This window comes from Heptranchias perlo, chromosome 9 (genome assembly GCF_035084215.1).
Source record: "Heptranchias perlo isolate sHepPer1 chromosome 9, sHepPer1.hap1, whole genome shotgun sequence".
Taxonomy (NCBI): Eukaryota; Metazoa; Chordata; class Chondrichthyes; order Hexanchiformes; family Hexanchidae; genus Heptranchias; species Heptranchias perlo.
The window spans coordinates 7188259-7204812 of NC_090333.1; the positions used below are offsets into that span (position 1 = coordinate 7188259).

Sequence of the window (16554 nt, forward strand, 5' to 3'; positions counted from 1 at the left end):
GGCTACGAGAGCAGGTCAGAGGCTGGGTATTCTGCGGCGAGTGACTCACCTCCTGATTCCCCAAAGCCTTTCCACCATCTACAAGGCACAAGTCAGGAGTGTGATGGAATACTCTCCACTTGCCTGGATGAGTGCAGCTCCAACAACACTCAAGAAGCTCGACACCATCCAAGATAAAGCAGCCCGCTTGATTGGCACCCCATCCACCACCCTAAACATTCACTCCCTTCACCACAAGCGCACTGTGGCTGCAGTGTGCACCATCCACAGGATGCACTGCAGCAACTCGCCAAGGCTTCTTCGACAGCACCTCCCAAACCCGCGACCTCTACCACCTAGAAGGACAAGGGCAGCAGGCGCATGGGAACAACACCACCTGCACGTTCCCCTCCAAGTCACACACCATCCCGACTTTCAAATATATCGCCGTTCCTTCATTGTCGCTGGGTCAAAATCCTGGAACTCCCTTCCTAACACCACTGTGGGAGAACCGTCACCACACGGACTGCAGCGGTTCAAGAACGCGGCTCACCACCACCTTCTCGAGGGCAATTAGGGATGGGCAATAAATGCCGGCCTTGCCAGCGACGCCCACATCCCGTGAACGAATAAAAAAAAAAATTGGCAAGATGTAACCAGTGCCACAGGAATCAGTGTCCTAGTACATGAATCACAAAGAGTTAGTATGCAGGTCCAGCAAGTGATAAGGAAGGCAAATGGAATATTGTCATTTATTGCAAGGGGAATGGAATATAAAAGTAGAGATGTTTTGCTACTGTTGTACAGGGCATTGGTGAGACCACATCTAGAATACTGTATGCAGTTGTGGTCTTCTTATTTAAGAAAGGACATAATTGCTTTGGAGGCAGTTCAGAGAAGGTTCACTCGACTGATTCCTCAGATGAGGGGGTTATCTTTTGAGGAAAGGTTGGATAAGTTGGGCCTGCATACACTGGAGTTTCGAAGAACGAGAGGTTATCTTATTGAAACATACAAGATCCTGAGGGGACGAGAAGGGGTAGATGATGAGAGGAGGTTTCCCTTTGTGGGAGATACTAGAACTCGGGGCCACCAGTTTAAAAATAACGGGTCTCCCATTTAAGACGGAGATGAGGAGGAATTTTTTCTCTCATAGGGTCATGAGTCTGTGGAACTCCCTTCCCAGAGAACGGTGGAGGCAGGGTCATTGAATATTTCTAAGGCTGAGTTAGACAGACTCCTGATTAACAAGGGAGTCAAAGGTTGTAGTCGGGAGACAGGTAAGTAGGGTTGAGGTCACAATCAGATCAATCATGACCTTACCAAATAGCAGAGCAGGCTCGAGGGGCTGAATGGCCTACTCCTGCTCTCGTATGTTCATATGTTTGTAATTTTCCGCTTGTGGGCGAGTCGAAAACTAGAGGTAATCCAAAACTATAAGATAGTCACAAATAAATCCAATAGGGAATTCAGGAAAAACTTCTTTCGTCAGTCTGTGGTGAGAATGTGGAACTTGCTACCACATGGAGTGGCTGATGCAAATGGCATGGATGCATTTAAGGGGAAGCTGCAGAAGTGTATGAGGGAGAAGGATATGTCCAGGCTTTGGAGACAGGCTGAGGCCTTCAAATAAAAACTTCACTTGTCTTTAATGTCTTCACTTCAAGCAAAGACACTAAAAGACACAAATGAAAATTAGGTGAATAAATATAAACATGTTATTGTGAAATGTCATTTTTTGAATTTGTATTTTATTTTAGAAACTCTTATTTTATAAATTAAATATTGCAGTTACTGAGGAAAAACATGGTCCATGAAAAACAGTTTCAGCTGCAGGTTGAGAAATCTGTTCCACACCATCACTTGGTGGCCGTAGTGTGGAACTGCATCACCACAGGCCACATTATGGGCAAAATCCAATTATAAAGGAGACAGGACGGGCGTCACTGGATGGGAACACAATTAAAATAGAAAAACAAAAGACACTGTTGACACAGAACTTTTGAATAAAAAGATGACAGGACACACTGTTTTTAATAACCTATAAATAGATAGGTGGAACTTTTATTCCCTGGCACAGCAGCAGTCTGCCACTGATGCCAGGATTTAGAATGAAGAATGCAGTTTAATGAAAGCTCGACCCAATTGTGTCCAGAGCCCAGCACACACGCTCCATTCTTCCGACTCTGGGCGACTGAGATTTCTCCTCTTCCACCATCAATGGCAGAACCTTCAGCTGTTACTGCCTTGAACTCCAGATTCTTCTTCTTCAACTTCTTTGTCTTGCTATTTCTCTTCCTATCTTCGAATGCCTCATCAAAACCTACCTGTTTGACTGTGCCTTTGGTCACTTCCCTCAAGTGTCAGCTTGGCCATTTATCTAATTTCCTATTTGTGGGACCTTGCTGGGCACAAATTAGCGACCACATCTGCTTACAAGACAACAGTGATTACGCTTCCAAAATAATTTATTGGCTATGAAGCATTTAAGGACATCCTGAGGATGTGAAAGGCACTATGTGAATGCAAATTCTAGCTAAATCTTCCTCTACTACTTCCTACTTGATGTTGGCAGTTCTGTCCTGTAAAGTGTCTTTGGACACAATGTTCTGTGAATGATGCTCTGTAAATGCTCTGTAAATCGACCTCCATCTGAACTTGCAGCACTCCGTTCTCTCAGTTCCAACTTTGACATTGTCATTAAACCTGCTGACAAGGGCGGCTCTATTGTAGTTTGGTGAACAGACCTCTACCTCGCAGAGGCTGAACGCAACTCTCCAACACCTCCTCCTATCTCCCCCTGGACCATGACCCCACCGCTGAACATCAAGTCATACTTTCCCAGACTATGACTAACCTCATCTCCTCTGGGGATCTTCCCCCCATGGCCTCCAACCTCATAGTCCCCCAACTCTACACAACCCGCTTCTACCTACTCCCCAAGATCCACAAACTGGACTGCCCCGGTAGACCAATTGTTTCAGCCTGTTCTTGCCCCATGGAATTTATTTCTTCCTCTTCCAATGCCCTCCGTAACTTTAACAGTTTCCAGTTTCCCGGCCCTATCCATCTCCTTTTCACCCTGGACGTCCAGTCCCTCTACACCTCCATCCCTCACCACGACGGCCTGCTTCCTTGAACGGAGACCCAATCAGTCCCCATCCACCACCACCCTCCTCAGCCTGGCTGAACTTGTTCTTATGTTGAACAACTTCTCCTTTGACTCCACTCACTTCCTCTAAATAAAAGGTGTTGCTATGGGAACTCATACGGGGGCGAGCTATGCCTGCCTTTTTGTCGGATATGTGGAATACTTTTGTTCCAGTCCCACTCAGGACCCCTCCCTCACCTCTTTTTGCAGTACATTGATGACTGTATCGGTGTTGTTTCCTGCTCCCGCCCTGAACTGGAATATTTGATCAACTTTGCTTCCAATTTCCAACCTCCTCCTGCCTTCACATGGTCCATCTCTTTCCCTTCCTCGACTTCTCTATCTCCATTTCTGGGGATAGGCTGTCAACCAACATCTATTATAAGCCCACTGACTCCCACAGCTACCTTGATTACCTCTCACCACACTTCCTGTAAGAACTCTATTCATTCTCCTGGTTTCTCCGTCTCTGTTGCATCTGTTCTGACGATGCCACCTTCCACATCAGTGCTTCCGATAAGTCTTCCTTTTTCCTCAACCGAGGATTCCCCTCCACTGTAGTTAATGGCCCTCGACCATGTCCATCCCATTTCCCGTACTTCTGCCCTCACCCTTTCCCCTCCCTCCCAGAACCATGATAGGGTCCCCCTTGTCCTTACCTTGCACCCCTACTAGCCTCCACATTCAATGTATCATCCTCTGCCATTTCCACCACCTCCAGCGCGATCCCACCAACAAAAGCATCTTCAACTCCCCCCTGTTTCAGCATTCTGAAGGGACCATTCCCTCTGCGACACCCTGGTCCCCTCTTCCATCATCCCCAAAACCCACTCCCCTTCGTTCAAAATCCTGAAGAGTTTAGATGAAGTAAATAAGCAGAAAATGTTGCCATTGGCAAAAGGGTCAAGAACCAGAGGACACAGATTTAAGATGATTGGCAAAAGAACCGAAGGCGACATGAAGAAAAGCTTTTTTACGCAGCGAGTAGTTATGATCTGGAACGCTCTGCCTGAAAGGATGGTGGAAGCAGATTCAATCATGGCTTTCAAAAAGGAATTGGATAAATACTTGAACGGAAACTTTTGCAGGGCTACGAGAAAAAAGCAGGGAAATGGGACGAACGGGATTGCTCTTTCAATGAGCCGGCAGAGGCTCGATGGGCTGAATGGCCTCCTTCTGTGCTGTAACCATTCTATGATTCCATGATTGTATAGTGTACTGTATTTGCTGCTCACAATGCAGTCTCCTCTACACTGGGGAGACCAAACGCATGTTGGGTGACCGCTTTGCTGAACACTTCCGCTCAGTCCGCAAACGTGACCCTGACCTTCCGGTCGCTTTCCTCTTTAATTCTCTGTCCCACTCCCACTCTGACCTCTCTGTCCTCGGCCTCTTACACTGTTCCAATGAAGTTGATAGAATGATAAGGGACAGGAGGAGGCCCTTCAGCCCATCGTGTCTTTACCTTTCCCATTCCCACCCTCCTTGACTTGCACCATCATCCCTTTTGTCATTTAATCTCTCTTGCCCTCCACCCATCACAGACCTTCCCTTTTGTTCTTTTGTCCCCTCCCCTTCCTTCCCCACCCCCCCCCCCCCTTTCTCTGCCTCTGCACTTGCTTAAAAACTGTTCAATCTCGAACTTCTTCCAGTTCTGAGGAAAGGTCATCGACCTGAAACATTAACTCTGTTTCTCTCTCCACAGATGTTGCCCGGATTGCTGAGTATTTTCAGCATTTTCTGTTTTTATTTCTGTATAAATGGACATTGTTTGTTCACCAGGAGTTCCAACATACAAAGACATTATGGACAGAAATCACCAAAGAAAATGGATCAATCACAGAGTCAACTCTGTAAAAAGACAATTTATGGATGGAATCAATTTGGACCTGAAGTTTTCTGCTGAAAATAATTCTGCCATCAAATTGTTGATAACTGACCTGGTTGCCGAAACCACGAAGAAATTCTACATTTTAATACCTGGGTCTCAGGTAAAGGAGCCGTTATTTATTAAATGGGGATAAGCAATTTAGTTTCTACTTAATTGTAAAGACCATTGATATTTTTCTGGATAAGTGAATTGAAATCCTGATTTTTAGCTGCTGTTTATCAGTGCATCATCTTGTTCCAAAGCTGCTTTAACCATTGCTGAGGTTAGAAATTTTAGATTGAATCAGTTTAAATGGATATACAGCAAACTTGATGCTGCACCACTTGTAGCCCAGAATGATACAAGTGACTTGAGGCCCGGCTTCCCGGACCAGCATTGTTCGAACTGTAATTTTCACATCGGTTCTTAGAATGTTACAGCACAGAAGGAGGCCATTCGGCCCATCATGCCTGTGCCAGCTCTTTGAAAGAGCGATCTAATTCGTCCCACTCCCCTGCTCTTTCTCCATTGACCTGCAATTTTTTCCCTTCAATTATTTATCCAATTCCCTTTTGAAAGTTACTATTGAATCTGCTTCCACCGCCCTTTCAGGCAGTGCATTCCAGATCATAACAATTCACTGTGTACGAGGACACCCAAGTCTCTCTGAACACCAACATTTAATAGTTTCTCACCATTTAAAAATATTCTGTTTTTCTATTCTTCCTACCAAAGTGAATAACCTCACATTTCCCCACACTGTACGCCACCTTGGATCACTATTATACTCTCTGGAGTTTAGAAGAGTGAGAGATGATCTCATTGAAACATAAAAGATTATGAGGGGGCTTATGAGGTTGTTTCCCATGGCTGGAGAGTCTCGAACAAGGGGCATAGTCGCAGGATAAGGGGTCGGCCATTTCAGACTGAGATGAGTTGGAATTTTTTCATTCAGAGGGTTGTGAATCTTTGGAATTCTCTTCCCCAGAAGGCTGTGGATGCTGAGTTGTTGATTATATTCAAGGCTGAGATAAATAGATTTTTGGACTCTTGGCAGAATCAAGGGATATGGGGATTGGGCTGGAAAGTGGATTTGAGGTCAAAGATCAGCCACAATCTGTTTGAATGGCGGAGCAGGCTCAAGGTGCAATGTGGCCTACTCCTGCTTCTGTTTCTTATGTTCTTCTGTTCTTAGACCTTGTTAACTCAGATTGCAGTGATTTAATTCTTGACCTTAAGCCCTACACTCAAATAGCCTGCCAGCACTCAATGTCTGGCCTCGTGTAAACAAACTTTGGCCAATTTGACTAGGTATTGGAGTGTGGCTGGCCCTTTTGGGACTGCAGTTTGGTCACAACTTAATGCCTTTTGAAGAGGAGGAGAGAAAACTGACAGAAAATTGGAGGAAGAAGGTGAGTGAGCAGTGGGGAATCGAACCTGATTAATATTTGATAACCGAGGATCCTATTAATTCTAACTCACTATTTGCCCCAACTTTATCCTGTTCCTTTTTATACATTCATGAACACTGTCGAACTCCTAACCTGTTAAATTCACAGCTCCCATGGAGCATGTGCGAGTGCATATAAAAACCATATAACTACTAGTGATATCCAACATAAGGTATGAGATGAAACTAACTTCTTCTTGTTACTCTTTGGCCCTTAGGTCACATTTAACGTGCCTTGGTCTCCAGACTGCATTGATGGCCGATGCTATGACTTTTTGAGAATTGCAAATTCCTGTGACTTTTTATTTGTGATGTCCTATGATATGCAGAGTCAAATGTGGGACATTTGCTTTTCAAAGCCAAATGCTCCCTATTACCAGACTTTATCAGGTATGTACAATAAGACCATCTGGTTCAGGGTCTACCTGCCCGATATCAATGTGAATCTAGGACCCTCATTATTATTTTCCCCATTTAGGTTACTCCGCTTATATCAATCTGGGTATTGATTCCAGAAAGCTCGTGCTGGGAGTTCCATGGTATGGTTATGACTATACTTGCAGGCAGTTGTTTGAGGTAAGGTGTTGTCATTATCTGGCTTTCAGATATCCTAATTATTGAGAATTAACTTTAGTAAACCGTTGTCTTGTTGCTGTGCAAACTATCCCATTGATTCCCTTTTCTGAGGAAATTAATTGTTTGCATTGCACAAGAAATGAGAGTGAAGTCAGTTCACCTGAAACTCATCCCTCTGGTACATTATCTGTCCGAACAGGGCATCGAATTATATTTTGGAACAGTCCAGTATTTTTGCCTCTGTTCACTTGCTTGTAGACTATTTCAAAAACTTCTCTTTACATAAAGAAGATTTTTGATATCTGTTCTATGTTTACTTTTCACTAATTTCCACATGCATCCATTGGCTGGGCTTACCTTACCCGTGCTATTCAACATTTTATTCCACTGAGGCCTCCCCTTAATTGCATTCTTCTGAGCTACAAATCTTAAGCTTCTGCTAATCTTTTCTCAAAACTCATTCCTTTACAATTTTTTTTATTTGTTCATGGGATGTGGGCATCACTGGTAAGGCCAGCATTTTTTGCCCATCCTTCACTGCCCTTGAGAAGGTGGTGGTAAGCCACCTTCTTGAACCGCTGCAGTCCGTAGCAAAGATTGTACAACTGAGTGGCTTGCTTGGCCAATTCAGAGGGTGATTAAAAATCAACTATATTGCTGTGGGTCTGGAGTCACATATCGGCCAGAGTGGATGAATTCGTGAACAGATGAAATACAACAATCCCATAGTCTCATGGCCACCATTACTGAAAATAGTTTTTTTAAATTTCAGATTTTATTTAGTTGAAATTAAATTTCCCAGCTGCTGTAGCAGAATTTGAACTCATGATTCCAGATTATTCGTCCAGGTATCTGGTTCATTCGTCCAGTAACATAACAACAATGCTACCATACCCAGTGGGAGACATTGGAATATAGGAACAGGAGTAGTCCATTCTGCCCCTCGAGCCTGTTCCACCAATCGATCATGGCTAATCTGGATCTTAACTCCATTTACCCACCTTGGTTCTGTAACCCTTAATACCCTTACCGAACAAAAATCTATCAGTCTCAGCTTTGAAATTTTCAATTGACCGAGCCTCAACAGCTTTTTGAGGTCCAGAGTTCCAGATTTCCACCACCCTTTGTGTGAAGAAGTGCTTCCTGACAACACCCCTGAATGGCCAAGCTCTAATTTTAAGGTTATGTCCCCTTGTTCTGGACTCTCCCACCAGAGGAAATAGTTTCTCTCTATCTACCCTATCAACTGCTTTGATCAATTCAAACACATCAATTAGATCACCCCTTAATCTTCGACATTCAGTCTTGTTGCTGTCTATTTCAAGTTACAACCTTGTCCTTATCTATAAATGTACTATTTAATTTATATATTTCTGTGAGAGACCCTCCTCTCTATATTGTAAAGCTTATGTTTCTCTAATTGTCCCTCATAGCCTTTACACTTAGAGACCAGTCATGCTGTTACTGCATTTTTGAAATGACCAAAGTAACTCTATTCACAAGTGTTATTTTTTCATCCTTTCGTACTTTTCAGGGTGGTAGGTGTGTATTGGAAAAGATTGCTTCCCGAGGTGCCCCTTGCAGTGGTGCAGCTGGACGTCAGGTCCCATACAAAGAGATCGTACAGCATGTGCACAAATCAATTACTGGCAGATATTGGGATGATGAGCAGAAAGCCCCATATTATATCTACATGGTAAGACTATCAATCAAAACACAATGGAGAGTTGTGCATTATCCATTCTTTGTAGAATGCAAACATTGCAGTGTTTCATGATTCAATATTCTCTGTGTACAGGATTCAGCAAAGTTCAGAATGTACAGTTTCTACAGTACAAAATGTGTGTAGTTGGAGAATAGCCAAGAAAATGGGAGTTGACATACAAAGCACCAAACCAATTCCGAGCTGTAGACTTTTCAAATCGATCACTTTACACAACCCATATTGACCCTCCTGTGAAAATCATCATAGTTTAGTTCGTGAAATGTGTGCCCCTGTCTCCCATTTGATGATCAATTTAACACAAAAGATTGACGGTAGCGTGCCCTGTACATAAGAAAACTGCACAGTAGCAAATACCACACACTCTCGACCTACTGCATTCTACCTAGTCACATGTCTAATTGACATTGGCCAAATCTTGCTGAGATACTTGACGCACTGCAGTCAAAGGCTGTGATGCTTGAGCTTTCAGCAGTAACATTTAAATCATGTTTTCCACCTTTCGATTGCAATATTTTGTTACTTTGAGCAATTTGAAAAGATTATTTTGAGATGATAGAATGTTCCACATTGAGTTAAATCAGACCTTGGTTTATCCTATTGTTTTAAATTGTTTTCTCTGGAGGCCAATGCTAACTCTGACTTGCAAGTCATCTATCTCTTTCTATTTTCCCCCAAATCATTTTTTTCCCCAATCGAACACCATAATCTTTTGCCTTGTTGCATCTGAATTGACATCTGGGCTGTGCATTGGATTTTTCTAAGTTGCTGTACTGAGGGAGCGCTGCACTGTCGGAGGTGCCATCTTTCAGATGACACGCTAAACTGAGGTCCCATCTGCGCTTTAAATGTGTGTCTTATGTTCATATGTTGCACAGCATCCAGATGAGTTAATTGATTTGAGTGTTAAAAATGATAGATTGGGATTTCCTTGGAGCTGCAGGGGCACAATTTCAAAATTTGCAGATGGCCCAAAACTTGGAAGTGTAATGAACAGTGAGGAGGTTAGTTATAGACTTCAAGAGGACATAGACAGGCTGGTGGAATGGGCGGACACGTGGCAGCTGAAATTCAACGCAGAAAAGTGTGAAGTCACACATTTCAGTCGGAAGAAAGGTGAGGCAATGTAAACTATGGGATGCAGGAAAGGAGAGATCTGGGGGTTGATGAGCACAAATCGTTAAAGGTGGCAGGGCAGGTTGAGAAAGCATACAGGATGCTGGGCTTTATAAATAGAGGCATAGATTACAAAAGCATGGAGGTTATGATGAATACTTATAAAATGCTGGTTCGGCCACAATTGGAGCATTGTGCCAGTTCTGGGCACCGCACTTTTGGAAGGATGTGAAGGCCTTAGAGGGGGTGCAGAAGAGATTTATGTGAATGATTCGAGGGATGAGGGACTTCAGTTACGTGCATAGACTGGAGAAGCTGGGGTTGTTCTCCTTCGAGCAGAGAAGGTTGAGAGGAGATTTGATAGAGGTGTTCAAAATCATGAAGGGTCTGGAGAGAGTAGATAGAGAGAAACTGTTCCCATTGGTGGAGGAGTCAAGAATGAGGACATAGATTTCAGGTGATTGGCAAAAGAACCAAAGGTGATATGAGAAAAAACTTTTTTACAAAGCGAGTGGTCGTGGTCTGGAATGCACTGCCTGAAGATGTGGTGGAGCAGATTCAATAGTGGCTTTCAAAAGTGAATTCGATATAATATCGCCGTTCCTTCATCGTCGCTGGGTCAAAATCCTGGAACTCCCGACCTACAGCACTGTGGGAGAACCTTCACCACACGGACTGCAGCGTTTCAAGAAGGCGGCTCACCACCACCTTCTCAAGGGTAATTAGGGATGGACAATAAAGCTGGCCTTGCCAGCGATGCCTACATCCCATGAACGAATAAAAAAAAACTTTCAAAAGGGAATTCGATAAGTACTTGAAAGGAAAAGCTTTCCAGAGCTAAGGGGCGAGGGCGGGGGAATGGGACTAGCTGGATTGCTCTTGCAGGGAGCTGGCATGGATGTGACGGGCCGTATGGCCTCCTTCCGTGTTGTAACCATTCTATGATACTATGATTCTGCATCTTCAGCAAAGCTAATCCACTGTAATCAGAAATGTGTGCTTGAGTGTGAAGCATTGTTTCCGACATAGACTGTTGGATTTCATATTAAAAATTAAGCTGACAGTTTGGGCAATTTGGCTTGAATCTAAGACGGAGATCCTCTTTTTGATGCTTTCCTGTCAGGACACCTGTATTTAAATGTCAAGCCCATGGAGGAACTTCGGCTCATTTTCAAAGCTTCGTTGTTTGAACAGAGAGTTAGTCCACAATGACAAAACGTTGGAATTTTAAAAACAAAATCTCTACACTACAGGTAGGAAATAAAAAGCCGGTATCAGTAAAAGTTAAAGAATGGCATTTATATTGTGCTTTATCGATTGTCTCTCTGAATCATCCCAAAGTGCTTCTCACAATAAGTTACTTTGAAGTGCAGTAACATCGTTATATCACTGACTTGAAATTAAGCTGTGGGATGTTAACGGATGAACGCTTAATTCAATCAGTGAACAGTCTCGCGATATTTTAATGATGACATTAACCTATTAAATCATTTGTACTCTATCCCACGCTGTCATTTTTAGAACAACATTTTCATTGATTTTTCCAATTTTAGTAATTTAAAGAATTCAAAAAGTTGACATTTATTCAGATTCAATGTTCTGTTATCATAGTGAAGGCTCAGTGGTCAGACTCTTTCTAAAATTAGTTTCTATTTTGATTCCTAATCAGGTGTGATGTGTAAATGTACTAAGACACTTTACAGATTACTTACAGTTCATGTAATGTTACAGTGCTTTTCACAATCCGTTTCAACTAAGGTTTGGAACAATCCACCTCTTTACCTTTCTTTTCCTCAGCCCACCTGAGCTTGTCTTTTCATGCAAGCATTTTAAATCGAGCTGCTGAAGATTTTCAGCACTGTGTCTCGAACTGTGCATTTACCTAAACCGCTCGCTCCTATCTGTGTAACTCTCTTTTGTTTTCTTATGGCAGGTTAACAATACTTATCATCTGGTCTGGTATGACGATCCGCAGAGCATTTCAATTAAGTCTGCGATCATGAAGAAATTGAGACTTCGTGGCATCGGCATGTGGAATGGAAATATGCTGAACTACAATGATGATCATTTCATAGTAAAGCAAACTGAAGACATGTGGAATGCTCTTTGCCCTTTGTGAGGAAAATGGCAACCTTGAACCATCTAACCTTAACATAATGTAATCATTTCATTTTGCAAATAAACTCAGCGAAAAGTGAGCTAGCTTCCAACATTAGAAATTAAAGATAACGCAGATCGAGGGAACAGATTTAAAATTTTATCTAGCTAACGATTTCCAATTCAATGAGAAACAAATGTACTAATGTGATTTGTACCACAAGATCTGGTCGCTTCAGGCATCTTAAGTTGCTAACAAAGTGCGCCAAACCTGTATTGACTATCATAATGCTTAATGATAGTGCAGGCTAAAACTTCTTGCCACTAAATACTTAATATTCAGGGAACAATTCAGCTTTCCCGTTGGGTAATTATGCAGTTCTGACATGCACATGTGTGCTGTCTGTTTTATGCACATTTTAATTCCTGAATGTTCATTTTTATGATTTTTTTGTCTTGGGTTCTCATTTTTAAGAAAGGAGAGAGAGGGAAACCAGGGAATTATAGACCAGTTAGCCTAACATCTGTTGTGGGGAAAATGCTGGAGTCTATAATTAAGGATAGGGTGACTGAACACCTCGAGAATTTTCAGTTAATCAGAGAGAGCCAGCATGGATTTGTGAAAGGTAGGTCGTGCCTGACAAACCTGATTGAATTTATTGAAGAGGTGACTAAAGTAGTGGACAGGGGAATGTCAATGGATGTTATTTATATGCGCTTACAGAAAGCATTTGATAAGGTCCCACATCAGAGACTGTTAGCGAAGATAGAAGACAATGGAATCGAGGGAAAAGTACGGACTTGGTTCAGAAGTTGGCTGAGCGAAAGGCGACAGAGAGTAGGGATAATGGTAAGGTACTCACATTGGCAGGATGTGACCAGTGGAGTCCCGCAGTGATCTGTCTTGGGGCCTCAATTATTCACAATATTTATCAACGACTTAGATGAAGGCATAGAAAGTCTCATATCTAAGTTTGCCGATGACACAAAGATTGGTGGCATTGTTAGCAGTGTAGATGAAAACATAAAATTACAAAGTGATATTGATAGATTCGGTGAATGGGCAAGACTGTGGCAAATGGAATTCAATGTAGACAAATGTGAGGTCATCCACTTTGGATCAAAAAAGTATAGAACAGGGTACTTTCTAAATGGTAAAAAGTTGAAAACAGTGGATGTCCAAAGGGACTTCGGGGTTCAGGTACATCGATCATTAAAGTGTCATGAACAGGTGCAGAAAATAATCAATAAGGCAAATGGAATGCTGGCCTTTTTATCGAGAGGACTGGAGTACAAGGGGGCAGAAATTATGCTGCAGCTATACAAAACTCTGGTTAGACCGCACCTGGAGTACTGTGAGCAGTTCTGGGCTCCGCACCTTTGGAAGGACATATTGGCCTTGGAGCGAGTGCAGCGTAGGTTTACTAGAATGACACGTGGACTTCAAGGGTTAAGTTACGAGGCTCTAAGCTCTGGAATTCCCTCCCTAGACCTGTCTGCCTCTCCAACTCTCTCACCTCCTTTAAGGTGCTCCTTAAAACCTACCTCTTTGACCAAGCTATTCGTCACCTGTCCTAATATCTCCTTATGTGGCTCAGTGTCAAATTTTGTTTGATAATCGCTCCTGTGAGTACTTTGGCACTTTTTACTACATTCAAGGCACTATATAAATGCAAGTTGTTGTTGTTATTCATAGACAATGAATCACTTTTGTAGTGCAGTCGCTGTTGTAAAGATGGGAAACGCAGAAGCCAATTTGTGCACAGCAAGCTCCCGCAAACAGCAATGAAATAAATGACCAGATAATCTGGATCATGTTTAGTTGTTGGTTGAGGGATCGACGTTGACCAGGACACATTGAGAACTGGTTATTTATCTCACTTGCTGTTTGTTGGACCTCGGCTGTGCGCAAAATTGGTGGCTGCATTTTGCCTGCATAACAACAGTGACTCCACTTCAAAAAGTTATTCATTGGCTGCAAAGTACCAAGGGCATGAAAGGTGCTATAGAAATGCAAGTTCTTTCTTGAAGGCATTTAGCTCTATTTTAACACAGGCACTAACCCCTTTTAAAATAAGTGGGTGAATATCACAGTTGACTGATGGTCAGAAGAATTCGCTACAAATATGAAGCATTCGTACAATGTTATCAAATTTAATGTACACAAAAGAAAATTGCAGATGAGAGAGGCCACTCGGGCCATCCAGAAAACCCTCAAATCCCGACCCCATTATTGCATCCAGTTGCTACTCAAATGAATCCAAGGATTTTGTCCCAGCTACTGGATCTGGGAATCCATTGCCTCTGTTGATCACTCTTTGAACTCCCTGATACCAGTGCTAATCCCTTTTACTTTGCATCTCATTACGAAGGCTGCAGATATGCTGCAGCTACCAGTCTCTGCCCAGTGCGGTACAGAGTCGGCACCCCAAAGTTATATTGAGTTCAGCCGTAAAGGAGTCCTGTGCATGTCTGGATGGATGCTGGTGCAGAGCTCCACTTTCTGCCAGCTAATGTGTAATGATAGGGAGGGAGTGAATGGGAGCTCCTGCTTCTTCCTAACATTAAAAAAATTCCACAGAAAGTTTGAAAAGTTCTCCGGAGTTTTAAAAAGCTGTTTTGCATCAGGCTGAAATTGTAGAGCAGCCGGTACGAACTTAAGCTGGTGCAGGACGGACCCCTGGACTGAGGGAGAGGGGACCGGTGGGGGTCTCACTTTACTTGCTTTAAGTACCGTTGGGAGTCAGATTGCTGGCCTGACATCTGAGTTATGCGACTACTACTGTGGATCTTGCTATCACAAGGAGTAGTTGAGGTGAATACCATAGATGCATTTAAGGGGAAGCTGGATAGACACATGAGGGAGAAAGGAATAGAAGGAAATGCTGTTAGGGTTAGATGAGGAGGGGTGGGAGAAGGCACCTGTGGAGCATAAACAGGGGCATGGACCAGATGGGCCGAATGGCCTGTTTCGGTGCTGTACATTCTATGTATGTAATTCTATGTAATACCTTGTTGATATTCATCTGAAAGTGGTTCACATTTTAGCAAAATGGCATCAGATACTGAATCCATAGTTTACGGGTATATTTTGTATCGAGAATAATGAATGAAATGTTTGTGAAAAACTTCATTGACGGCAGCAGATAAGAGCTCGAATTATTGGCCGCTCAAGACCTTGAGCCACGTGAGTAAGTTCCTCTCGTCCCCCCTCCCCTTCACTCCCTTAGTGACCTCATCAACCATCAAACCAATAAAGAACAGTGCTCAACTCACACTGACACAACAGACTGTCAGGAACTTGACAATTTTTTTTGATATTTGAAAATAGACTTTATTTTATCAAATTTAAAGATACACACAGTTCAATGTAAAAAGGCACAATTTCAAGCATTGCAGTTCGAACCAATACAGTGCAGATCGTACACACTATGATCCCATTATTAGAAAACACAGTTTTTTTTTTATTCGTTCATGGGATGCAGGCATCGCTGGCGATGCCGGCATTTATTGCCCATTCCTAATTGCCCTTGAGAAGGTGGTGGTGAGCCGCCTTCTTGAACCGCTGCAGTCCGTGTGGTGACGGTTCTCCCACAGTGCTGTTAAGAAGGGAGTTCCAGGATTTTGACCCAGCGACGATGAAGGAACGGCGATATATTTCCAAGTCGGGATGGTGTGTGACTTGGAGGGGAACGTGCAGGTGGTGTTGTTCCCATGTGCCTGCTGCTCTTGTCCTTCTAGGTGGTAGAGGTCGCGGGTTTGGGGGGTGCTGTCGAAGAAGCCTTGCCGAGTTGCTGCAGTGCATCCTGTGGATGGTACACACTGCAGCCACTGTGCGCCGGTGGTGAAGGGAGTGAATGTTTAGGGTGGTGGATGGTGTGCCAATCAAGCGGGCTGTTTTATCTTGGATGGTGTCGAGCTTCTTGAGTGTTGTTGGAGCTGCACTCATCCAAGCAAGTGGAGAGTATTCCATCACACTCCTGACTTATGCCTTGTAGATGGTGGAAAGGCTTTGGGGAGTCAGGAGGTGACTCACTCACCGCAGAATACCCAGCCTCTGACCTGCTCTCGTAGCCACAGTATTTATATGGCTGGCCCAGTTAAGTTTCTGGTCAATGGTGACCCCCAGGATGTTGATGGTGGGGGATTCGGTGATGGTAATGCCGTTGAATGTCAAGGGGAGGTGGTTAGACTCTCTCTTGTTGGAGATGGTCATTGCCTGGCACTTATCTGGCACGAATGTTACTTGCCACTTATGAGCCCAAGCCTGGATGTTGTCCAGGTCTTGCTGCATGCAGGGTCGGACTGCTTCATTATTTGAGGGGTTGCGAATGGAAGTGAAGACTGTGCAATCATCAGCGAACATCCCCATTGCTGACCTTATGATGGAGGGAAGGTCATTGATGAAGCAGCTGAAGATGGTTGGGCCTAGGAAACTGCCTTGAGGAACTCCTGCAGCAATGGCCTGGGGCTGAGATGATTGGCCTCCAACAACCACTACCATCTTCCTTTGTGCTAGGTATGACTCCAGCAAATGGAGATTTTTCCCCCTGATTCCCATTGACTTCAATTTTCCTCGGGCTCCTTGGTGC

General features: G+C 43.4%; 1 protein-coding gene across 1 annotated transcript in view; it reads left to right on the forward strand.

Annotated features, from left to right (window-relative positions):
* LOC137325633 (di-N-acetylchitobiase-like) overlaps positions 1-16554 on the forward strand; it is a 42721-nt gene that overhangs the window by 12889 nt on the left and 13278 nt on the right. The window contains exons 3-7 of the mRNA XM_067990899.1: positions 4913-5121; positions 6669-6840; positions 6929-7026; positions 8561-8722; positions 11799-11980. Coding sequence (XP_067847000.1) covers positions 4913-5121; positions 6669-6840; positions 6929-7026; positions 8561-8722; positions 11799-11980 — 823 coding nt within the window. The remainder of the gene's footprint in view (positions 1-4912; positions 5122-6668; positions 6841-6928; positions 7027-8560; positions 8723-11798; positions 11981-16554) is intronic.